The sequence below is a fragment of the Notamacropus eugenii genome, chromosome 1 (genome assembly GCF_028372415.1).
Source record: "Notamacropus eugenii isolate mMacEug1 chromosome 1, mMacEug1.pri_v2, whole genome shotgun sequence".
In the NCBI taxonomy this organism is placed as follows: domain Eukaryota; kingdom Metazoa; phylum Chordata; class Mammalia; order Diprotodontia; family Macropodidae; genus Notamacropus; species Notamacropus eugenii.
Window position 1 is genome coordinate 349667331 of NC_092872.1, and position 25951 is coordinate 349693281.

Here is a 25951-nt window from a genome sequence, read left to right on the forward strand (position 1 = left end):
CTTAGTTATTTGTAGTTTTTTTTTTTTAAAGAATGGCATGATTTAAAAGAGGTGCTTGCATATTTTCATGAAATCCCATGAAGTTCCAATGCTAAGATACATGTTTTCCATGCAGTACACACAGTGGTCACTGAATTAATTTCCACTGTGCCTGGACATCATGAGCACTAAAAGATGTTGGCTATGATATTATTATACATAGTACTGGATCATAGGATTTTCAAATAGGAAAGAATGTCACAGTTCATTCTAGCCCAAGTAGCCACATTTTTATAAAAGAGGAAAAAGAAGTCTGGAGAGATTAAGTAATTTGCCCAAATCACATAAATTATTAGAGACTGAACTACAAAGGATGGATTAATATAAGGATTTCAATCAATGCTAGAAACTCAGGGGTCATTTTGACCAATAAAAATACACTCCATAATATCCAAAGTGGTCATTTCCATCAGACAACTTCCAGGGACAAGAAGTTCATTACCTCCTGAGGAATCACATCATAATTCTGAATAACTCTAACTGTGAGGAAATTTTCTCCTTATGTCAAGCTGAAATCTGCCTCTCTATAACTTTCACCCATTGTTTTTTTTTTTAAACATCTCTGGAGCTATGCACACACTCTTGTGCACTGGGAGGTTTAGAAGATCTATTAAGAGGCTATTGTAATGATAGAGAAAAATAGTAATGAGGGCTTGTTCTAGAATGGTAGCCATGGAAAAGTAATAAAAGACAAAGTGAAGGAGAGTACAGAGGTGGTATTGATAGGTAACAGGATATCAGAGATTAAAGAGTGAAGAATCAAAGATAATCTCAAACTTTTCAGATATGAGAGACCGACTGAAAGGTGGAGAGACTGAGAGGAAAAGTGAAGCCCTTCTTCAGTCCCAATCCCCATAATCATTATAAAAAAGGATTTATAAAAATAAAAGTTTATCAACAAAAATTAATATATTACTTTCATTTAGAAATATATGCCACCTCCTCCCTGAGGGCCATTCCTTATAACAAAGAATAAAAAAGGGGAAAAAAAGCTTTGCAAAACTAATTTATCAACCAACTTTGACCTTATATGCAGTATTGGAGGATATCTATAGTCCCTTATCTCTGCAATGAGAAGAGAGAGAGGTACATTTTCAATTCTTCTTCAAGGTAAAATTTGGTTATAACTAAACAGAACTCACTTTTGACTAGAAACGTTTTGCTGCTCTTTCCATTTATATTGTTTATATTACTGCAGTCACTGTACATGTTTTTATGATTGTGTATTTGACTTTGCATCAGCTCAAAGTTCTGCCATGCATCTCTATAGTAATATATCATATCATAATTGGTTTAGCTATTCCTCAATCAATGAGCACCTACTTTATTTCCAATTCTTCGCTACCACCCAAAATATAGTTACAAATATTTTAGTTATGAGACCTTTCTTTCTATCCTTTACCTCCTTGGAATATACAACACTTTAGTCACCTTTCTTAGCGTGATTCCAAACTGCTTACTGGAACGAACGGGCCAATTTATAGCTGCAATACTATCAGTGTGCTTGTCTTTCCAAAAAGTATACAACCACTGACCACTCTCAACTTGCATCATCTATATCCATTTGATGAGAACAAGGTAAATCTGCAGTTATTTTGATCTGCATTTCTATAATTAATGATTTGGAGCCATCTTTCATATGGATGATTATAGATTGCCATTATTTACTGAAGAACTATTCATTAACTGTTCCTTTCATCACCGATTCACTACGCAACCATTTGCACATGCGCGCACGCGCGCGCGCGCGCGTGTGTGTGTGTGTGTGTGTGTGTGTGTGTGTGTGTGTGTGTGTGTGTGTGTGTGTAAGAAAGAGACAGCAAGAGAGCGTTATTTACTTGGAACACCAAACTTTACCAGAGATATTTGATGCAAACACTTTTTTCCTCAACGGACACTTTTCTTTTTGTCCTAGCTGCACTGATTTCATGTAAAACCTTTACAATTTCGTGTAACTCAAATAACTAGTTTATCTTTTGCTATCATTTCAGTCAAGAATTTTTTCTCCATTCATAAATTTTTACAAAATGGCTTCCAAACTTATCATTGACCTAAAAACATTCCCTCTAAAGTTATTAATGACTTCTTAATTGACAAATACAACGGCTCCTTCTTGATATCTCCATAACCTTTGACGCTGCTGATCATTGGCTTCTTGATATTCTTTTCTCTCTAAGTTTCTGTGACACTACTTCAGACTGTTCCTTCTTTTAATCTCTTTTGCAGGATCTTTGTCCAGGTCATGCCTGATAACTGTGGGTATCCCCTAGGGATCTGTCCTGAGCCTGCTTGTCCTCTCCTTTTATAGTAATTTCACTTAGTAATACCGTCAGCTCCCTTGGATTCAATTATCATCATTATGATGATGATTCTCAAATCCTAAATCCTAACCTTCTCCAGTCTTGAATTTCTCCAACCTGCCTATTATATATCTCAAATTGGATGTCTTGTAGATATGTTAACCTCAATATGTCCCCAACTGAACTCATCATCTTTTCCCTGAACTCTACCCCCTTCTTAACTTTTTTATTACTGCTGCATAAATTTCCTATTACCACCATCCTCCCAGTCACCCAAGCTCACAATCCAGGTATCATCCTCAATCCTTCACCCTCACTGCCCCTGCCCCCCACATCCAAAGTAGAGGCAAGTACTATCAATTTTACTTTCCTGAAATCTCTCAAATGCTCCTTTTCCTCTGACATAGCTACCATGCTGGTAGCAGGCCATATTATCTTACACTCAGACTATTGTAACAAGTCTTTTCCCACTCCAGTTTATCTTCCTCTCCTTTGCTTAACTGATCTCCCTAATGCCCAAATCTCATCAATTCAACCCTAATTACACAATAATAGGTCATATTACCTCTAATATCAAATATAAAATCCTGTTTTAAAGGCACTCAAAACCCTTTCCCTCCCCTTACCTGTCTAGTCTTCTTGTATCTTATGCTCAAGACATATTCTGAGAGCCAGTGACACTGGCCTCCATGCTATTCCTAATAAAATACACTCCATCTCTCTCAACTCTGGGCATTTTCACTAGCTACTTCATACCTGGGATGTTCTCCCTTCTCACCTCTGCTCTCTGGCTTCCTTCAAGTCCCAGATAAAATTCTACCTTCTATAAGAAACCTTTCCTGATTTTCTCTTAATGCTAGTGCCTTCCCTATATTGATTACCTACTATTTATCCTCTATATGTCTTGTTTGTACATAGCTGTTTTCATATTGTCTCCCCAATTAGATTGTGAGCTCCTTAAGGACTGTTTTTTGCCTTTCTTTATAGCTCTAGCACTTACCAAAGTGCCTAGCACATAGTAGGGGCTTTAATATGTTTACTGACTTTATGACAGATAGCTATGAAAGTTACCTGATCTTCTTTTCTCATTTTTTGTGGTGTAACCTTAAGTATTCAGGTGTTTATTATGGTACATGATATAAGATGGAGTTTGAAATCTAATTTAAGCCAACCTGCTATCCAGTTTAGATGGACTTGAAGTCAGGTAGACCTGAGTTCAAATCTTGTTTCAGACACTTACTAGCTGTGTGACCCTGGGCAAGTCTTCACTTAACCTCTGACAGCCTCAGATTCCTCATCTGAAAAAGGGGAAAATGATAATAACACCTACTTCACAGAGTTGTTGTAAGAACCAAATGGAATCTGTGAAGTGCTTGGGAAATCTTAAAACACTGTACAGATACTAGTAACTATTATTCGATAATAAGTAGGGAGGTATCTGAAGTAATTTATGTTGTCATTCATGCAAGCTTTCAAAGATCACAATGGTTCAGTAATCACACCCACCAATTCTTTTAGTACCCTGGAATACAAAGTCTTTTAGGGAATGGCAACCTGAAATTATCAAAGTTGGCTAGGTAGCCCTTTATTATCGTCATAGTTATTTTGATTTCCAAGTTCCTATTAGTCATTTTTGTTCGGTTCTTTGTAATTCTTAAATTAGTTTCTTTGGTGGATCATACAGAAGAAAACAAGAGTTGCATACTTCTGCCTGATCCCCATTATCCGTGGTCTTTATCCCATCCTGAGTAGTCCTATTCTTTTTTTTTTTGATCTTTTTCTCTACATAGTTTAAAATAAAAACCAATGATCTTTTGATCAATTTTAACATCACACAGGGCTAAACTACCTTTGATTTTAGTTTTCTTTTAAAAATGTGTCTAAATCTTTTTATATTACTTCAATTTCAAAATTTATCCCTTTCCACCTCAGTCTCCTGTGAGCCATCATTTGTTGAAATGAATAAAAAAGAAAAAAAATCAGCTCAGCAAAGCTAACCTACCTATCAAGTCTCACAGTACACATGCAATGTTCCAAACACATATTCTTCCACGCTCCCCCACAACCTCCCCAAACCTCTGCAAAGAAAGGAGACACATTTTCTTATCTTCTCTTGGGCCAAGCTTGGTCATTATACTTATAGAGACTATTCTTATCTATTCATGCTTGTTACCTGACCTTTGCTTCCATTTCCTATATGCATCTCTAAGTTCTCACCATGTTTCCACATTGGTATCTTCAAAGAACTCCCCATATTCCAACTCATCAGAATTGTTTTTTGTTGTCAGCCAAATTTATTCAGGAAAATTAAAACTCAGTGGGACTGACTTTGATGTAGAATTTTAATCCATGGGATTCTATCATCCTTTCTGTGAATCCTTTGAAATCTGCATTCCCACAACCTACAGTGTACATCAGATTATTGTCAGCCTTCCTCTACTCTATAACAGGTTCTAAGATAAAATAGCCATATCCTCTCAAGGTTAGTGTCACTTCTACTTTAGCAGCTAGTTCTTCCTATGTAGAACCAGGTCCGGAATGACAGTTCTCTTAGTTGATTTCTTCACTTTTTGCAGGATTAAATTATTATTTAATGATAAAGCTTGTGATTTAATAATAAAACTAAGCTTGTGATCTGCTTCCAGAACTTGTCTACTTCTTCTGTCTTGAGGGTGCATAGGGTTTTCAGATATGACTGGTTTGTTTCATTCCTTTCGTTAACCTTCACTGTAATGTCCTCCAGTATGTTTTCCCCTTAAAGTTTTCTAAATTTCCACATGAATTTCTCTTAATATATAATCCTACCTTACAACCCCCCTTTTACCTAGCTAGTTGCTTCCAAATAAGGAATAATCTTCTAGAGTCATATTACAAGAAAAAGTCCTATCCTTCAAATCTTTGTCTTATCTACTAAAGGAAAATGTGCATGGTTTTTTGCTTTAGAATCCCTGAGTTCATCTTGCTGTTAAATAAACTTCTGTAGTTTTGAATAAGTCAGCTGAAGCTATGAAGTTCCTGGGGGCTCCTTTCTTGGACATGGCTTTTAGGAACTATTACTAATAAGTTGGAGCTGGTCTCTATGCTATCAAAGCTGCTGAAATACATAGCACTCTCCTCTCTTCCACTTCCTAAAAGGGAAGCCCTTCTGACCAGATTTACTAGATTCCAGGCAAAAACATTTTTATCAGCATTTGTCTGATAGCTAAGATTGTCATTCTTTTTTATTTTAACATACGATCCCCAAATTCAAGTCCTGTTTTAGACACAATTTCATTAATCAGTTGTTTTGTTCCCAAGCAGTGAGAACATTCTCTGAATCATAAAAATCTTCAGTTTTTTGCCTAAAACTTCATAATTCTTAGTAATGCCTTTTAGAGTTCCTTTGGGCAGTATCACTTGCGCCCATTTGTATATCCAGAAGTAAGTTATGCTTCATCTACTGAAGCAGACTGCAACTTACCCATATCTTAATTGACTATGGCAGTCAGCCTTCTTATAAAGTGCTTTTGTGAACTTAGCCATGCTAATTCTGGTATGACCATTTTTATTGAGGAAAAAATCATTTTCTGTTGTTTCAGAAAAAGAAATCCTGGTTTTTGTTCTATCTTCATTTACAATACATATATAAAATTTTTTCTTCAAGTACTGAAAACATCCAACTAGTGAAATACTTGATTTTTTACAAACCATGTAATTACTTGAAAATCCCAGCTATTTTTAAAAGAACAATTTCACTATATCCTATATTAATTTTTTAACCATCTTTTGTTTTCCTGCAATGCGGCCATAATCCTATTTGAAATATGAATATGAAAATCAGATTTACACAAAATAAAAAGTAGGGATGGCTGCTTCACAAAAAAGGTCACACTAAGACAACTTTAAACTTTTAATTTCCTTAGTGACTTAAAACATGGATTGATACAGAAGAACTTTTCAGGAACATGTTTCTTGCATAAAGGAAGACACATTTATAACAAATTTCCATCTCTGTGTTTCTTTTCTTTCTATTCATCAATTTATAAGAATTGATGGTTAGGATAAAAGGTCTGCAACAGTGACAAATTTGGCATACGACATGTATATTAATCCTATTTAAAATATTCAGTCACATGCAATACTATAACATTTAAGTATTAAACTGACAAGCATTTAATTTAACACCTAATAGTTCACTATGTCAGGGCAAGAACTTCAGCGACTTAGAGGCAGATTATACATACTCTCTTACGTGGAGTTCTAGAAAATCAAAACCATAACAATTTCATGCTTTAAGAAAATATAATTGTATAAGGGCCACCTTTCTTGGAAGAGACATTCAACTTTGAGACATGCCTTTCCAGAACGCATTTGATTCAAAAAGCATTTAAAATAAAACAAAAGTACCTATGTTTGGATGGTTTAAAATCTTCATTATTCTTACTTCTCTGAAGAGCTAAAAAAAAAGAAAAAAAAACAGAAAAGAAAATGAAATACGAAAAATTTACTAAACAGGCTATCCCAATGGAGCAGTACAAAATTCCATAGGCAAAAATGAATGCATAAACATTCCTTTCCTAGAGGATTACTCTGATTAATTTCAAATGTTAATGTTTCTTGCCTATGACTAACTTATGAAATAGGGATCAGCATTAGTATAAATCTTAGTTTGCTACCACAAATAAAGTCTATAATAATGTAGAACAAACCACATTTCTGATTTTATCTTGATATTGGGGTAACAGTATTTAAATCTTCAAAATGAAGTTTCAGACCAAATTTGTTTTACATATTCAAGTTCTCACTATCTAAATGGGGAAACACTACTGTAGTCAAAATGAGTTTTACCATAAACACGTAAGGTCTTGAATCTCAAAGCAAATAAAAGATTTTAAACAATCACCAGAATGCAAGACTAGAAATAACAGTAATAGGAGATGGGGCTTCACAAAACAAGTCATGCTAGGATTCTTTTAAACTTCAAACTTGCCTGGTAACTTAAAATTAGGATTTGATGTAGAAATACCTTTTCAAGACCATAGCTATGACATAATGAGAGATAAATTTGTAAACTATAACAAATCCATTTCTATGTATCCCTTTTTTCTACCTATTAAGTAGAGTTTTTTTGGTCAGGTTGCAGAACAGTTTCTAAGACACACTTACTCACATTAAGAAGAAAAAAAAAAAAAGGAAACCAGACCCACTATATATGTCACCATTATCACCAAAGCTGAACCTTCACAAAGGTTTTGTGAAGCCCCTTTCTGCTCAAAAGTCTTCTGTAGCTCTCTATTACTTTTAAGGATAAAATGTAAACTACTTCACAATCTGGCTCCAGTTTCTTTCACAACATTCCCCCTCCAAGCACAAGTTCCTGCCAAACGTAATTACTTTTTTAGCTATTCCTGGAGGCCAGCACTCAAGCTCCTGCCTTTATACTTTTGCCTAAGTGCTTCCTCAGACCTAGAATGCATTTCCACTTCAACCCTATCCACTTAGAAGTGAATCCCTAGATTCCTTTAAGGCTCAGCTCAAGTCCCACCTCACATGGGAAGCTCTTCCAGATCCCTCTATACTGTTTTTAACTAGTTCTGTGTTGCAGAACCCTCTGGTGAAGCCTACAAATCCACAGTAATGTTTTTAAAATGAGTAATATGTAGGTTTACAGAGGAAATCAGCTATATTGAAATATAGTTATCAAAGCAGTGCTTTAAAAAAACAAATTCATACATCTTAGGTTAAAAACCTGTTCTACTTGGTGCTCTCTCCCTCTTGAAATAATCAAGCATTACCTATCTGTTTACAGTGTAACATAAGTTCCTTGGCGGGGGGGGAATTATTTCTCTTGTTTCTGTGTCTCCAATGTTTAGCAAGGTACATAACACAGAGAAAAGTCTAATAAATATCTACTGCTTTGTATAAAATAGACTGACTGGAGAAGAATGAAATCAACTAAAGTTAAAAAGGGCTGAGAACTGTTCAGAAGTGGCCCTTCCATTGTTCCTGAGTCAACAACTTAGAGGGTTAGGTGGTATATATGTCATTAAGAAGTATCTGTCACAATTAATTAGAGCAATTGCTAAGGTTATGCCTAGTTTTCCTGTTCTCTAAGGGCTAAAAAAGATGATAAAAAGCCTTAAAATTTGAGAAGAAAATAAAGACTACATGAATAATTCTGAAAAACTTGAGAACTAATTTTTTTTTTAAATAACAAAACCAAGGAAACTAATAACCAAACAAACTGGGAGGCTGAGTATGAAGCACTTCATATACTGTCAGACTCAGGTGGGGTGAGGATTACTTTATGGTGAACTGGTTTTTCCTCTTCCTGCTGCTTGGTTTTATTCTTTGTAATAAGAAACGGCTCAATGGGTAGAGGAAGGGGAGGGATACATTAAAAAAAAGATATCAATACAATTTTAATAAACATTTTAAAAGACCAATAAAATCAGTAAGTCAGTAACTACTTGATCAAGCCTGAAAAAAATTCATGACAATTCAATCTCAAAGAAACTGGGCTAGCTTTGGATGATCTGCCAAAGGGGTGAGAGGTTGAGAGAGGGGCAAGGGAGAGAGAACGAGTATGAGGATCCTTGAACCAGATTCAAATAATAACCAAAATTAGTCTTCAAAATACACAGAAAGCATTATCCAACTCCATTTTTAATACAATATTATGGTCCTGGCTTAAGCAAGTGACACAAAGCAGGTAAATTATAGCTCAATCTTATAATACTGATGCAGAAAACATCTTTGCAAGAAGGTTATAGTAATATATCCAGTAAGTACTTCACTGCAAGCAAGTTAAGATTCATACAAGGGACACCTAGAACAGTTCAACATTAGAGAAACATTTAGGACAATTAATCATACATTAAAATATTCAAATAGATGGATGGACATTTACTCCCTCAATTTGGGTTTTTCCTGTAATGTTACAGATTGCAACCTATTCATACCTGCCTATCCTGTGAACTCTTGTCCACTATCTTCCCATGAATTTGATACAGGCCTTCCTCATTTTCTCCTAACTTTTTAAGAATATCAATTATTTTGTCCAGTCTCCCCCAACATTTTACTGGTATAATAACAAATTTGTAGATTAATAGAGTATCAACGATTTTACTGTATTAGCCTCCCTAGCAAAAAACCCTGCATTTTGTACTTAATCAGGTCTTTTATTTCTTTGAAAACTGTTTTATCACAGAAAGTCTTTATGTATGCTGGTAGGTTATTTAGATTATCAAATCAGCCAGTCAACGAGCATTTATATTGTTTTTAATTTTGGGGAGCAAATATTCATCTATTTTCTCTAAATTTTCAGTTTGTTATGTAATTTAAAATAGTTTCTGAGTTTTTAAAAATATTCTCTACATTTTATTAAAAATTATCCCTTTCAGAAAATAACAAATGCTGGAGATGATGTGAAAAAATGCATACAGTAATATACCATTTATTAGTGGAGTTGTAAATTGATCCAACCATTCAGTAAAACTATTTGGAACTATGCCCAAAGGGTTATAAAAAAAACCCTTTGACCCTGAAATCCTACCACTACATCTGTATCACAAAGAGATCAAAGAAAAAAGACATATATATGCATAAAAATATTTATAGAGCTCTTTTTGTGGTGAAAAGAATTGGAAATTGAAGAGATGGACCATCAATTAGGAAATGGCTGAACAAGTTGTGGGAGATGATTGTGATGGGATACTATTTTGCTACGAGAAATGATGAAGGAGGTGGTTTCAGAAAAACCAGGAAACACTTACATGAACTGATACAAAGTGAAGTGGGCAGAACATGGAGAACATTATACATAGTTACAGTAACATTGTATGATGATCAACTGTGAAAGCCTGAGCAATTCTTATTAATACAATGAATCACAAAAATTCCAAAGGACTCATGATGAAAGAAGATATCCACTTCCAGAGAGAGAACTGATAAACACAAGAATTTTGATTTCAGCATTTCCCCCCTACTTTATTCTTCTTGTTTGAGGGTGATGATGGCACACAATACAGCTAACATAGCAACATGTTCTGTGACTTCATACGTACAATGGGCAATAAACTGCTTGCCTTCTCAATGGGTGGGGTGGGGAAGGGAAGGAAGGAATTTGGAACTCAAAAAAATGAATGTTAAAAAACATCATCTCATTTCATTTTAAATTTTGTGATTTTGGTTTCCTATTTTTTGGATGCTGAAAAATGTCTTAGAAGAGAGCAAATATGGTGGCAAAAGGCTCTGAGTCCATGTCACAGGAAGATTATTAACACTGGATGAAAGGGGAATATGATAAGTAACTTACAAGTACTGGATGACAATTATATAAAATGGTCTCAGGATGTGCTTTTTGAGTAGTTTTGTCTTCTTTTCAGTTTTTCTGACTCTCCACTTGCTGTTAGGCTATCAGCTGCCATTTCGAACAAATTATCTACATCCCTGCTTGTAACAACCTCTTTTCCCCACTTCTAATGTATTAGAAACCAGACTAATAAAATTTGTGAAAATTCTATTTAAAGAGTACGAAGGGCTCAGAAAAAGTCCTGGGTGGCTCCCTGACGAATAAAGTCCAAGAACTTCCATAGAAAATCTGTCACATCTATCTTGGCTACTCGGAGGTTGATTTGCTTCTCCCCAGGTTCCTGGCTATATTCCAGCTGGGTAAAGTTAGCAGACAACTAAGGTAACAGATGACAGATTACTGGACTATGAGAATAGGAGATAAGGGTAACACATATAAACTGAAATCACTATACCTTCATATCTAATTTTGGCTGTTCATTTTTAGCTTCTTCCCCCTTCAAAATCTTTAAGGAGTTAAAAAAAGAAAGATTGGTTTTACTATTTTCCCCATACTTTCTGATGGAGATGTATAAGCAATGAAATGGTCAAATGTTTTCCTCTACTTATAAGCCTAAATAAATTATACACTGGATGATCATTTTAATAATGATCACAATGTACACAATGATCCAAAGTCAACCAGGAATAGAACTAATTTTAGATCCACCCTAATTTCTCCATGGAGAAATAGCTGAGAAACAAAATGCATTTGGAGAAATCCTCAAATGAGCCTATGAACTGACACATCTATTTAAATATGTAGTTCCTTGGAGATTTTCCCAAGCTAACAAATCCATAGTAAAGTTGCAAATAAAAGACCATTCTGCACCCATAACCTAGTCTAACTCAAGTAAATTTACTTTTAACTAAGTTAAGATACAAATGGAGGTTCCTATAAAGAAGTATTGTTTCAATTTTAGTTTTTTGCTTTCAAATCTTCTTGTAAAGTTTAATTAGTAACAAGTGTATGTAAGTCTTTCCTCTCAATATTTGCTAAAACATCTTCTTTAAATCTAGTGCCCTTCTTTATATTATGCTTCCTACATCGAGCACACCAAATCCAAAGTAGGCACAAAATTAGAAAGGAACTAATAAGAAATCTGACCAATATTGTTACTCAATTTTGCATAACAAAAAATGTCAATTATTCCATTTTACAAAAGCATTTACTAATTTTTTTACTGGACATGTAATTTCATCAACATAGAGGGAGTGCCTGATGAGAACATTTATCAAAGCAGATTATGTGGAAATGTAGGTTTTACTTATTTTTTTGTGGTTCCAAATTCTTTCATTACATATCTCTTAAGCAGTCTAAGCCGAATATGGCATGTAAATGAGTCAATACAAAATGCAGCCATTAAAATTTAATCAAAATAAGAAATAAACTAGTGTGATTCACCTCTATTCACTAGAATTTTTGCTCCTGTATGATGGCTACAATTTTTTTTTAAATGAAAGACCAGTTTCAACAATGAGTAAAAGGAAAAACTGTGATTCTTTTCCAAATTAGTCCAAAGTTGCATTTAGGAATTTAGTTTTTTGTTGCTATACTGATGCAAATCAAATTGTGGAGCTGAGGGTGTTTTGGGATTCTGTTTTGTTTTCAATATCTAATGCTAATAGATCAAGATCTGGAAATGTTCCAATTATAAGACAGATCTTTTTGGTTTCATCATGCATTTGTTCCTTGGGTTAGATGCTGGAAGATGAGGCATGTTTTGCTGGATGTAGGTATGTTACCTAGATGTTATCAAGGGCAAAAAAATTCATCATCTCTCCCTTGGTATTCCATTAACTAGAAATTCACCGAGTACCAAAAAATGTATGCAATTCCACAAGAGATGTAATTTTTACAAACTGAGATCTTTCCTTGAGGCTTGTCTGTAAAAATTTCCTTAGGTGCTACAAATTTTGTATTGTTTTTAGTAAACCATTAAAGCTGTGACATATTCCTATCAGCTCATGTTCCTTGCCTGTCCTTTTGGCTGTAAAGTGAGATTGATCCTCTTGCTCTTGGATTAAATTCAGTGCTCTGGTATCTCATATCTAGATTTTCAAAGATTGGAAAGATCTCTTCAGCTTTCCTTTCCAAAGTCTTTAGTGTATCTTCAACTCCAAAACAGTATTCCCTGGTGTTTTGGCTAATTTCAAAGTTAGCAGCCTGAGTAAATATGTCAGTTGATCTAGCTAAAAGCCCAGCCACACTTATTTTGTCCCAAGAAATAAACAATTGCACAACAGTTTCTGCCACCTTCACTACTTAGTTGTGGTTCTTTGGGGAGATCCAGTGAATTTGTTCAGGACTTCTCATGTTTCCTTGGAGAGTGCCACAGTGTTCACTACTATCATCCATTATGATAAAGGTAAGCTTGTTGTAACATTGAAAGACCCTTTGTTGTCACAGATACAATGATATATACTGGTTTGAAAGGTTCAAAATCAATACTGACTTTCTTTTTCTTCATTCTGTCAAATTTGTTTCACAGTAAACAACCACACCATTTGATAGAATTGGGGGTCTTTGTTGTACAGATATTATGATTCCCAGAACTGTAAAATGATTTACAAAAGACTTCATGTTGGACGAAGTTCCAAACTCATCTGCTAACACTTTTTTTGCCACTCAAGATATTTGGTCTTTGAGAAGAATGATCAATGATATGCTGGTGCCATTGCCACAGGGTGCTTCTAGGCTCTTGATGAGCTTCTTGCTCTTCCACACCTTGATGTTCCTGTCAGCAGTGCTGCAATCCTCAGACATTTTGTCTCCTTTTTCCTAGGTCCCAGTCTCAAGTGGCAGCAGGGAATTCCCCGGCAGTGGTAGAAGCGAGGTCATGGGCTCCCTCCCTCTCTGGATAGCTCTGATATGTAATCTTTTTTTTTTTTTTTAAATTTATTTTCCCCCAGTTACATATAAAAACAATTTTTAACATTTATAAAACTTTGAATCCAAATTCTCTCCCTTGCTCCTTCCTTACTCTCCTCTCATTAGAAAGCAAGCAGTTCAATATAGGTTACACATGTGTAGTCATGCAAAATATACCCATAATAGTCATGTAGTGAAAGAAAACATAGATCAAAAAACAAACAAATAAAATCTCAAGAAAAATAAAGAAAGTTTAAAAAGTATATTTCAATCTATATTTAGACACCATCAATTCTTTCTATGCGGATGGATAGCATTTTTCATCCTAGGTCCTTCAGAGTTGTCCTGGATCATTGTATTTCTAAGAATAGCTAAGTCATTCACTGCCGATCATTTTACTACTACTTTGTACACAGTACATTTCACTTTGTATCAGCCCATGCACGTCTTTCCAAGTTTTTCTGAAATTCATCTGCTCATCATTTCTTATGGAATAATAGTTTTCCATCACATTCATATGCCACAACTTGTTCAGCCATTCCCCAATTGATGAGCATCCCCTCAATTTTTAATTCTTTGCCCTCAGAAATGAGCTGCTATAAATATTTTTGTACACGTAGGTCTTTTCCCTTTTTTTTAATCTCTTTTAAGATACAGACCTAGTAGTGGTACTGCTAAGTCAAAGGGTATGCATGATTTTATAGCCCTTTAGGTATGGTTCCAAACTGCTCTATGGAACGGCTGAATCAATTCACAACTCCACCAACAATGCATTAATGTCTCATTTTTCTCACATTCCCTCCAACATTTGTCATTTATCTTTTCTGTCATTAGCCAATCTAATACATATGAGATTCTGATATATAATCTTAATGTCTAGACACTAAGAAGTTGAGTGACTTGCCCATTAAGTAACTAGTCCAGGGACACAGTCTGTGTCAGAAAAAAGACTTAACACCCTATCATCTCTACTACAGGGCCACCTCTCTATTCATTATGCTTCTTCATTTACACTAAATAAAATATTTTAACAAACCTTGCCTAGTATCCTAAAGTGGAAAATTAACTTATGTCTTTCATTCTTATCAATATTGTTTCTATATAATCTTAACATATGATGTATGCATGTGTATCCCTCTATTTCCACCTAGTCATACTCTGTTTTTGTGGGGGGATCAGACCTCTGATCTCGTATGTATTCGGAATTGTGACTGAAGAACTTCCAATGCAAATCACCATCTTCTCTATAAACTACAATTTTAGAGAGTTCCCTAGGAAAATTAAATGACTTGGGTAGGACTTGAACACAGGTCTTCTCAACTCTATGTCTAGCTCTCTCTCCTCTGTATCATTCTGTGACAAAAAATTTTTTTAAAAGAGAAGAAAAAGAAAGAAAAGCAATGTTGCAAAACTAACCAATACTTCAAAAAAGTCTGAAGGTATATGTAATGTTACATACCCATACTCTCCTACCACTTCAACATAGGAAGGGAGGTACATTTCCTCATCTCTTCTTCAGGGTCAAGCTTGGTGTAGCTCAATTAATTACTCAACAATGAACTGAACTATTACTTGCTTCTAAAATACAGGATAAAATCCATAAAATAAAACTTAACAAGGCCATGCAACATCTGAAAACAAGTCAATATATATCAAACTGGAAATGTACTTCAGAGAAGTCATCTTTTAACCCACACCCACCAAAAAAAAAGTCCCAGGAAAATGCTGTGTATAAGTCATTTGGCAAGATTGACATTTTTAATTAACTATTATTTTCAAAAACACCAAAGACACTAATCAAAAGAAAAGATATTTCAGAATCAGGATTTGGGATCTAAGCCATTCATCAATTCTCCCTCTACAAGACATGTCAAAACATCTCTACCTGTTCTAGTCTGATCCATTTCCTTACTAAGATGAACTTTCTTATTTATATGCTGAGTCACAACCCTCTCCCATATCCTCCAAGAGTCAGCTCCACTGATCATTTCCTTAGTACCTTTCCCCCTCAGTCTTATCAGCTACCAGCTCTTTACTCAGAATACAAAACCCCTCAAGTTGAGGGTAGCTGAACCAAGATGGTAGACCAGAGACAACCCAGCTGGACTCTCTCAAAATTCTCCTCCAAACAAGTTTAAAATAATGCCTCCAATCAAATTTTGGAGTGGTGAAACCAACAAAGGCAGGATTAGACATTTTCCAAGCCTAAGAAAAGCTTAAGAGGTTAGCAGCAGAAGTTTGTGACACCAGGGTAGAAATCTGCCTGGAGCCCACACACACAGCAGCAGCAGCAGCAGCTTCAGGAATTCTCAGCCCAGATTCTAGCTAAGGGGGTTGGACAATTGGTCAGAAAGAGATTACAGGGGACCCTTTGCTGATACTGGATACAGCTGGCAGAGACTGGCAATTCTATTGCCCATATGCATGTCTTGGTCATAGTACCAGAGTGGAGAGGAGCTCTTATGTCACAGTCAAAAGGAAGCAGTAGTTCAGGTCACAGTTCGAAGGTAGAGGAGAGTTTTATCCAAAAATACTAAGCAGATCAATGAGACTTTAAAAAAAAAAAAAAAAGCACTGATCTCTATCATCCCTTTGCTCATTGAACCATTTTGGTTCAGCAGTATATAGCCCGGATTATTAAAATAGGAATAGGATGAACAGTTAGATCTCTTAACTTTCATTCATTACCATTCTTCCCTTCAACATGGTCTAACAACTTGAAGACAGTAATGTTAAATGGTTTGTATATTTTAAGAGTCTCAATCTCAGATCCTTCAGTACAGACATGTGGACAAAACTGCTCACATAAACTTACAGGATCAGATTTAGAGCAGGAAGAGGCCTTAGAAACTATCTAATCTGACTCAGTTTTAAAATTGAGGAAACTGAGGCCCAGAGAAGGTAAGCAACTTGTACAAAGTCACGCAGGTAATGCAACACATCCAGGGTTTGCACTGAGGTTCTCAGATCCTAAATCCCAAACTCTTCCCACTATTCAATGCTGCCTCTTCATTTTTATCCTTTGGATTTATATTGCCCTTCTTAATAAAAGTGCTTCATAAACATTATTCATAAACAAATTTCTGGCAGATTTCAATATTTTCTAAATAACAGGTTTGATGTAATTAAAAGCTTCAGCTTCAAGCATGACAGACATCTCCACTTGAAAACTTCTTCATGTATTGCAATGAAGCTGCAATAAAGTCCTGTGTTAATAATGCATCATGATGAGGTGATGACTTTTGGTAATCAAAGTATATGTCTTCTGCTAAGTTCTAGCAACTTTATAAGCTTCAAATATGGGCTCAGGTATGTGTGCCTCAGAAGACTAGTTAAACTAAGCACATGAAGTTCATCGCAGAAAGCTGGCTATTAATTAATAATTAAATTTTGGCCTTTGCAACTTTTTAAAAGATTGAAATTTTAGTAGATTTAAGGAATTTCTCACACAGATATTTCATATTATCGAAGTATTTTGGAGAGAAAAGAGTTTTGTTACACTATTAAGTGAATAAATATTAAAGAATTTATGAAATAGAATGGGAAAAGAATGATGGTTAAAAAGCGTATTTTTTTCCCCCAATAATGTTCACAAGATAAACAGCCTTACCTTCTGTAAACTTGTTGGATTCAATTGAGTCTTATCAATTATTTTTATAGCAACCTAGTGGAAAAAAAGAAAAATCATGGATTTTGAGAATTTATGCTTTAAAACCATACTAACTACTATGGTAAAAATTCTAAAAATGCTTATTCCGAAAAAGGAATAAGCAAAAATTCAACCATACACATACCAAACTCTAAAAACAATAATTTTCATTTGGGACAGTGTCATTTTTTAATCAAAACAAACACATGCTTTTGTGAAAATTAATGTTTAGGATAGTTTTAACAAAAAATCATTTCATTTCATATAATAAGAAGAGATATATTTATACAGGACAAATATCTTAAACATCATATACTAATATCAGAAGAGAGACATGAAACATTCTAACTCTTAAGACTCATTTTCCATTATACTACTGTAAATCTCTTCCATACACACATTAAATAACGAAAACTGGTATTCACAAATTCCAACTAAGAATTATGTTGAGTTGGGCTTCCTGCTAAGCTTTCACTAAAGTTTTTTTTTCTCTCTCCACCGAACCAAGTTATTTTATGAAGGGATACTATACCTAATCTTTCACCATGCCAAGAGTTTACAAATTAGTTCATACTCTACAACAGTGTGTCCCTGGCCGCTACAGCTTTCTTCTTGGCAAGTGAATAAAATATTCACTCATATCAGTTGAAATTGTGTATGAAATCATTAAAATCTGGATCTTTTCCTTCATCTAATTTCCCACCTTTCAGCATCAGTAACTCATTTACATTAAGTATAATTAGAGTTATTAAAATTGAAAATCACATCTTTAGTTTTCATTCTTTTAGTTTTGTATTTTTTTAATTCTTGTCCTAACAAGTTTATGATCTGACAGTACATAGACAGGTGATTCAAGAAAAACACACATTAGTAAAGAATCACTTCACACATATTAAAATATAGTCAATTTAATTTTTTGCAATGCTCCTATGTCCAACACCTTCTAATTCTTCTCTTGAAAAAATATTCCTGGTATACTGGCAATAAGGCTTCTGTGTATCGTACAAGACTTTGGTCTCTCTCATTACTTATCCCTAAATGACATTTTTCTTTTATAAAAACATTTTATTAATTATTTTTACTGTTTATTTTTTAAAAATTTTGAATTCTGAACTCCCTTCCTTTAGTCACTCCTCCATACATTGAAAAGGCAAGCAGTGATATTATATATGTGAAATCACATAAAGCAAATTTCCATATTAGACATTCCAACATTTTTCAATGCCCCTTTTCTACTTCCATTCTAACACTGAAGTCACCAAGTCAAAAGCATACATTGATTTAATTTGCAAGATCTTGTTGAATTTTCATAAAATTTCTCTACATCTTCAACTTCTACAAAAAGATGTTGGCATATCAGCTACAAATATTTTCATGGTGGTCTTTTTGCATATAGTTCTGAAAAATGCAAAAGAAGATGACCACATGAAATGATGATTCTTTTTTTCTAGGTTGGCATTTTCAGTAGTACTGAAATAAAAAAGGGCAGCACTGACAGGCATGATTGAGAACCAGACAAACATCCAGGGAACCAATCACTCAAATGAGTTTGAGTTCGAATCATTAATAGTAGTACTACTAAAATGATGCTTCTTGTTGACTTTGGATGCACTATAAAACCCACACCAACTCTTTTCATTTACTCTCCAAGCAGGTGAAAATCATAAACTTTCATTTAACTACAGCATTCTTCTGTCTTCTAGTTTCATTTATAGCAAGGATCTCAAAATTGAAAAATTCACTTACTCCAACAGGAAACCCAATGAACACGGATCTAACATTTAAGAGAACAGCTAAATTAATGCTTACAAGTCATCTAAAAGTTGTGTTTTTCTTACCACCCTCTGCACTTTTTTTCTGCCACTCTACTGCCATCACTGAAGAAGTAAAAAGGGGGTTTCACTTCACAACCAGCAAATTGGCAATATATCAAAAGACCAGAACAGTTCATGTTAAAGAGTTATTAGAAAGACAGAGAAACTAATGCAATGTTGGTGAACCTCTGAAATAGAACATTATAGAAATCAATTTGGAATTATGAAAATAAAGTTACTAAAATGTCCATATGTTTTGACCCAGAGATTTCACTGCTGGCGCATACCTCAATTATGAGGCTCTACATATGCCCAAATATTTATAAGCAGCACTTTTTGTGGTAACAAAGAACCGGAAACAAAGATGCCCACCACAGTATATTCTACTGAGTCAACAAAGAAAGGCTGAAGACCCATGGCAACAAACTTCAGAGGGCCTTAGAAGGCACAGATCAATACAGGAACTGAAGTGACCTAAATCAAGAACAAGCAGTGGACCAACCAAACTGTCCAAAAGCTTCCATTCTTTCCTCTGTATCACTTTCACTAATCTTCAATTTCTCACTCTCTAGTGGCTGCTTCCCTACTAACTGAACTCTCTCTCTCTCTCTCCTAACTTGATCCATTCATTCCCACTAGCTATAGTTCTCTATCTTCTCACTTCAAGGACCAAATTTCATGAGAAGGCCATCTACAAATGGTACCTCTACCTCCTCTTCTCTTACTCTCTTCTAAACTTTCTCTATTCTGGTTTCTGACCACATTCTTCATCTACAACTACTGTCTCTGAAGTTACAAATGACCTCTCAATTGCCAAACTTAATGGTCTTTTAAAAATCTTCATCCTTCTTGACCTTTCTGCAGTCTCTGACACTATTAAACATGCTTCTCTGTTGGATACTCTCTCCTGTCTAGGATTTTATTCCACCACTTTCTTCTGGTTCTCCTACTTTTCTGACTGCTTATTCTCAGTCTTTTGCTGCTTTTTCCTCCAGGTCATGCCCACTAACCATATATGTGTTCCTAAGGTTCTACCCTGAGCTATCTTCTCTTTTCCTTCAATGATCATCTCTACACAGATGATTTTCAGATCTGTTTATCCAACCCTAACCTCTCTTGGCCTCTAGTTTCAAATCTCCAATTGCCTATTTGACATCTCAAACTAGTTATCTCATAGACATCTTAAACTCAACAGATCTAAAATAAAACTCATTCGCCCATCCCCACCTACCTCCACTTTCCAGCTTCTCTATTACTGTTAAGGACAGGAACCACTAGCTATCCTCTCAGTACCCAAGCCTACAACTTCCATATCATCCTCAACTCCACCTTACTCAAACTCACATATCCAGACTCACAACATTGCTTGTGCATGTCTCCTCTCCACTCACAAAGCCCCCACTCTGGAGCAGGTCTTGATCACTTCACTCCTGGACTACTGAAATAGCCTCTTTGCATCAAGTTGACACTGCTGCCCAAATGATTTTCCTAAAATGCAGGTCTGTCTACATTAATCCCCTATTCAATAAATTCTAGTGGCTTCCACTGTCTAGGACCAAATATAGAATGTTCTGTTTGTCTTTCACAATTTAGTTCCTTCTTGCACTTTACTCCCTCTCTGATACCTCTACACTGGTCTTTCTGCTATTCCTGTTATATGATCCTTTCATGCCTTTTCAATGGCTGTACTCATGCCTGGAATGTTCTCCTTCCTTATTTCTGCCTATTGGTTTCTCCAGCCTTCCTCAAGTTTCAATTCAAATATCACCTTCTTCAAGAGTGCCTTTCCCAGTCACTGAGGACTACTAGTGCCTTCCCTTTGACATAATCTTCCCCTTATACTGTATATATCTTGTACATATGTATATAGTTATTTGAATGTTGTTCCTCCCATTAGATTATGAGCTCCCTGTGTGCAGGGACTGTGTTTTTGCCCTTCCTTTGTACTTAGTGCTTAGCACAGAGTCTGGTACACAATAAAAGCTTATTAAATCCTTGTTGATGATACCTTCCCACAAGGACTTACATGACCGGATAAAAGAAATTAAGCAATTTTAAAAATAAAATAAAAAAAGAAATTAATAGTAAAGACCTAGAACAGAAATGGGCAAGTTGTAGCCTCGAGGCCACAGGTTGCCCCCTCGTGACCTAGAAAGAGAATAAACAGCTCAGAAAACAAAGTGGTAAACCTTATCTAAATTACAGAGACTGAAAATAACAATATACCAAACAAAATCAGACTATATGATACAGCAAGAAATATTATAATAAAACTAGAATAGAATAAAATATTAGAATAAAACAAAAAGAAAACATAATTTGATCTATCGAAAACAACTGACCAAGAAAAAAAGTCAAGAGATGTTTAAAAAACACTGGACTTCCTGAAAACCATGATCCAAAGAAGACAAAATCCAGAATACTTTATTTCAAGAAATGATAAATGAAAATTTCTCAGGTCTACTTAGAACCAGAAGCCAAAGGAAGGATAGAAAAAATCCACTGATCACCTCCTGAAAGAAAAAGTTCAAGAAGTATTATAGCCAAATTCAGAGCTCCCACAAGTACCAAGGATCAAAACATGATTACAGAAAGCTATAAATGCCAGCTATAAATGAGAGAAAATCTTGAGGAGTATAATATTCCAAAAGGCAAAAAAGATTTGCAACCAATAGTAACTTAGCCTACACAAAATTAAACAATGTGCTACAAGAGGGAAATACACTTTAGTGAAGCAGAGGACTGAAGCATTTCTGATCAAAAGTTCAAAGCTAAGTAGGAACTTTGAAATACAAACACAAGAAGCAAGAGAAACCTAGAAAAATATACTTATTCCGAATAATTAAATGTATAATGCAATGCTTACATTCTAATGGGGGAGAAGAAATAAGAGTACCTTTAGAACTTTGTAGGATCATTATCCATTTCTTCCTGTTATAAGTGTGGATTTACTACTCCCAGGCCTCTGTCCTGAGACATTCTGTCTCTCTATCTTCTAGTTCTTGGTGATAAATAACATTCCTAAGTATTTGACTCCAAAATCCACATTTGTAGCCCCTTTCCTGAGTTCCAGTCTAACATCATCAACTTCTTTCTGGACCTGAATGTCCCACAAGCATCTCAAATATAACATATTCAAAATGCAACTCATTAAACCAACCACTTTGGCCTACCTTCCCTGTTTTGGTAGAAAGCATCATTATTCTTCTAGTTGCCCACCTTTGAAACTTTTCAACTTCTCTCTCTCCCTAACCCCTCAAACTTCATTAGTTGCCAAGTCTTGTCTCTATAGTTCCACAACATTTCTTTAAGTTTTCCCCTTCTCTCTCTCATTCTCTTCATCACCTCATGCTTAGCCTAAGCTAGTACAACTGTCTTCTTGTTTCCAGGCACTTGTTCCTCCTATATATCTTCTACAGGGCTAACATTTTAATCTTCCTAAAGCACATGTATGACCTCTAGAATAAAATACAAACTTTTTTTTTGGCATTTAAAACCCTTCAAAATCCAGCCTGCTTTTCAACACTTATTTCACAATACTCATTATTACTCCCTGTTCAAAGCAACTTGACCTAACCAACACAGTAATAACTATAAATGTCATTTATAGAGTGCTTAGAAGTCTGCAAAATACTTTATATATTATAAATCAATCAATAAGTATGTCATTAAGTATTACTATGTTCCAAACACTGTGCTAGGTATAGGAATATAAATGCAACAAATGAAAGCAATCTCTAATCCAAAGGAACTACTAAATTAACAGGAAAAGACAAGTCCACATATAACTAATATATAATAAAAATAAAAAAAATTCAAATAGATACAAAGTAATTAAATACAAAATAGTTTAAAAGGAAAGGTACTAGCAGTTGAGGAAATCAAGAGAGATTTCATGTATAAGGGGGTGTCTGAGCTGTATCTTAAAGGAAAAGAAGGCCAATATGGGGCAGAAATAAAGAAAGAATATGTTTCAGGCATGAGATGGCCAGAACAAAGGCATGTAGACAGGAGATAGAGAAAGAGTATCAAGTATGAAAAACAGACTATGTCAGGCTATATCGAGAGTGGGAGGGGAAGTAATGTTTAAGTAAGTTAGAAAGAAAAACTGGAAATAAATTTCTTTTAAAAGATAAACAGAGGAGTTTATCAATCATCAACTATTTACTGAGTCCCTAATATGTACCAGGCATTATATATGGAGTTAGAGAAACAAATACAAAGAATGAAATAATTCTTCCTTGTAAGGAACTTAACACACTAATAGGAGAGACAAGTACATATGTAAATATATAGCATAAATATAAATATATTTATGTAAATATAAATATCAAGTAATATCAAGTAAAATCAAGAAATCAGGAAATAGAATGGGAAGGAGGAAGACATTTGGGATAGCCTGGGTAAATCCACAGAAACGAGAGATAGAGCATTATATGTGAGAAAGAGTTGGCAGAGTGGGACAGAGAATAATGGTCAATGAAACTGAAAAGATTAGTGGTAGGTAATGAAAAGCTTTAAAAAAAATAAAAGGAGGAGCCAATATGGCAGAGTAAAGGCAGGGACTTGCCTGAGCTCTCCCTCAAAACCCTCCAAATATCTTTAAATAATGACTATGCAGCAGAACTCACGGAAAAACAGACTGAAAATTTTTCTGCTCAAGACAACTTAGAAGGTTGGCAGGAAAGGTCTGTTGTACCTGGGTGAGAGAGCCTGGCCCCAGCAAACTAGGAGTAGGTCTTGGGAGTCACTGAATCATCATCAGCAACAGCTGCTTTCAGAGGTCTCAGCCCAGATGGTAAGGGGATCAAACAACTGGTCAGTAAATTACAAGGGTTTCTCTGTTAACACTGAAGCAAAACTCTGTTGCTTTGCCCATACTTGGATCTAGATCACTGTCCCAGGGGGAGGAGGAGCACTACCACATGGCAGCTTGCAGTGGAGGAGGGACCCTCCTCATAGTTTCAGGGCAGAAAAGAGTGCTTATAATCACCCATAGACTAGAGTACAGGCCAGGAGAGTAGTTAACACCTCTCCTTAGATCATACTACCTTGGTAGAACTGAAAACTTAAAGTATCTCTGAAAATAGCTACACAAAACCCCTGAAGCTTGAGACAGTGCAACCTCCACTCTGGAAGACGAGTCCTACTTTAACAAAGAGTTAAAAGTCAAGTAATAGGCCGGGAATATGAGGAAACAATAGAAAAAAAATTTGATCACAGAAAATTACTATACTGACAAGGAAGATCAAAACATACACTCAGAAAAAGACAACAAAGTTCCTATATCCAAAGCCTCCAAGAAAAATATGAATTGGTCTCAGGCCATGGAAGAGCTTTGAAAATCAAGTGAGAGATAGAGGAGAAATTGGGAAGAGAAATTGAGTGAGGCAATAAAATCATGAAAATAGAGTCAACAGCTTAGGGTAAAGGAGACACACAAAAAACACTGAAGAAAAAACACCTTAAAAAACAGACTAGGCCAAATGGTAAAAGAGGTACAAAAAGCCAAGGGAGGAGAAGAATGCCTTCAAAAACAGAATTGGCCAAATGGAAAAAGCACAAAAATTCACTTTAGGAAAAAAAAAACTCTTTAAAAAGTAGAATTAGACAAATAGAAAAGGAGGCTCAAAAGCTCACTGAAGAAAATAATTCCTGGACTTGGACCCTGTAGCCACAACCTCCCCCCCCCCCCCCCCACTTTCTACCTATTCCTTCCCCTGAGATGCTCTTCGCAGCACCTGATACCTCAGGGCAGAGTGAACTTACTAGAGGACAGCAAGGACCACATGTTTTGAAAATGGAAAACAAAGCACCTGTGGATTCTCATAAAGTTATCAAAGAGTCTATAGTAACAGAAGAATTGATTACACAAGGAAAATGGGTTAAGTTTGAACAAACAACTTATGTGGTTCCCACTGGTAAAACAAGAGCTTGGGAAACTGAAACATACTACTAGGAGAGCAACTGGTGTTGCAATTAAACAAGTATTAAAAAGGACTCTTCATTATGAATGCATTGTCCTGGTGAAGCAGTCAGAACCCCAATAGGAGGCTATTGCTTAGTTTCTAGCAGTCTCACAAATGACAATGAAAGTCCAGAGATATCCATTCTTCATAAGCTTGAGGAAGAAACTGATTAAGAAGGTGATGTTGCTGAATATTCTCCAGCTGTATGCATGAACCCAGATTTGTCAAATTGTACTATATATATAGTGACTGATGATTAATGAAGATGATGCTGGAAATGTGAGACCTAAGCCAAAGCTTCGAGATGGAGGATTTGTGAAAGCAGTTTCTTTACCAAAGAATGATCTACTGAAGAGAACTGATGACCTGGTTGCTGATAAACATCTCAAGGAGGATGCCAGAGTCTATTCTTATGCTTTGGCACTTAAACATGCCAATGCAAAACCCTTTCAAGTACTATTCCTGAAATTCTGAACCTGACCAAGACTCACCTTTATGTTTCTATAAATGAGGCCAATAACTTTCACAGTTTGGACTTTGTATTCACATAGTTAATGTAGGTTTTGAATTAGCTTTTTCATAAAATAAAAGCAATATACAATGCACACAATGTTGATGGAATTGTATTATCAGTGAAATGTAAGCTAATGTTTTGAACTCTATTTTAGGCTAAGTTTGAATTATTCAATAAGGAGTGCACAAACATAAAAATCTAAAAGTAAAAAAAAGCAAATACTTCTTCAAAATTAGAATGAACAAATGCAATGCAGGCTAATAACTTCATGGGAAATCAAGAAACAATAAAACAAAATCAAAAGAATGAAAAAAAATAGAAGACAATGTGAAATATCTCACTGAAAAACAAGTGCCCTGAAAAATAGATCAAGGAGAGATAATTGGAAAATTATTGGACTGCCTGAAAGCCATGATCAAAAAAAGAGCCTAGACACCATCTTTTAAGAAATTTTCAAAGAAAA

The 25951-nt window shown here is 35.2% G+C and overlaps 1 protein-coding gene and 1 pseudogene across 9 annotated transcripts in view; one reads left to right on the plus strand and one right to left on the minus strand.

Annotated features, from left to right (window-relative positions):
- MARK3 (microtubule affinity regulating kinase 3) overlaps window positions 1-25951 on the minus strand; it is a 136806-nt gene that overhangs the window by 69062 nt on the left and 41793 nt on the right. For all 9 annotated transcript variants that reach the window (XM_072630138.1, XM_072630136.1, XM_072630137.1 and 6 more), the window contains exons 3-4: window positions 17153-17206; window positions 6726-6774 (exon numbers count right to left, since the gene is read on the minus strand). In XM_072630138.1, coding sequence (XP_072486239.1) covers window positions 6726-6774; window positions 17153-17206 — 103 coding nt within the window. The remainder of the gene's footprint in view (window positions 1-6725; window positions 6775-17152; window positions 17207-25951) is intronic.
- LOC140518210 (ADP-sugar pyrophosphatase pseudogene) lies at window positions 24767-25460 on the plus strand (annotated as a pseudogene).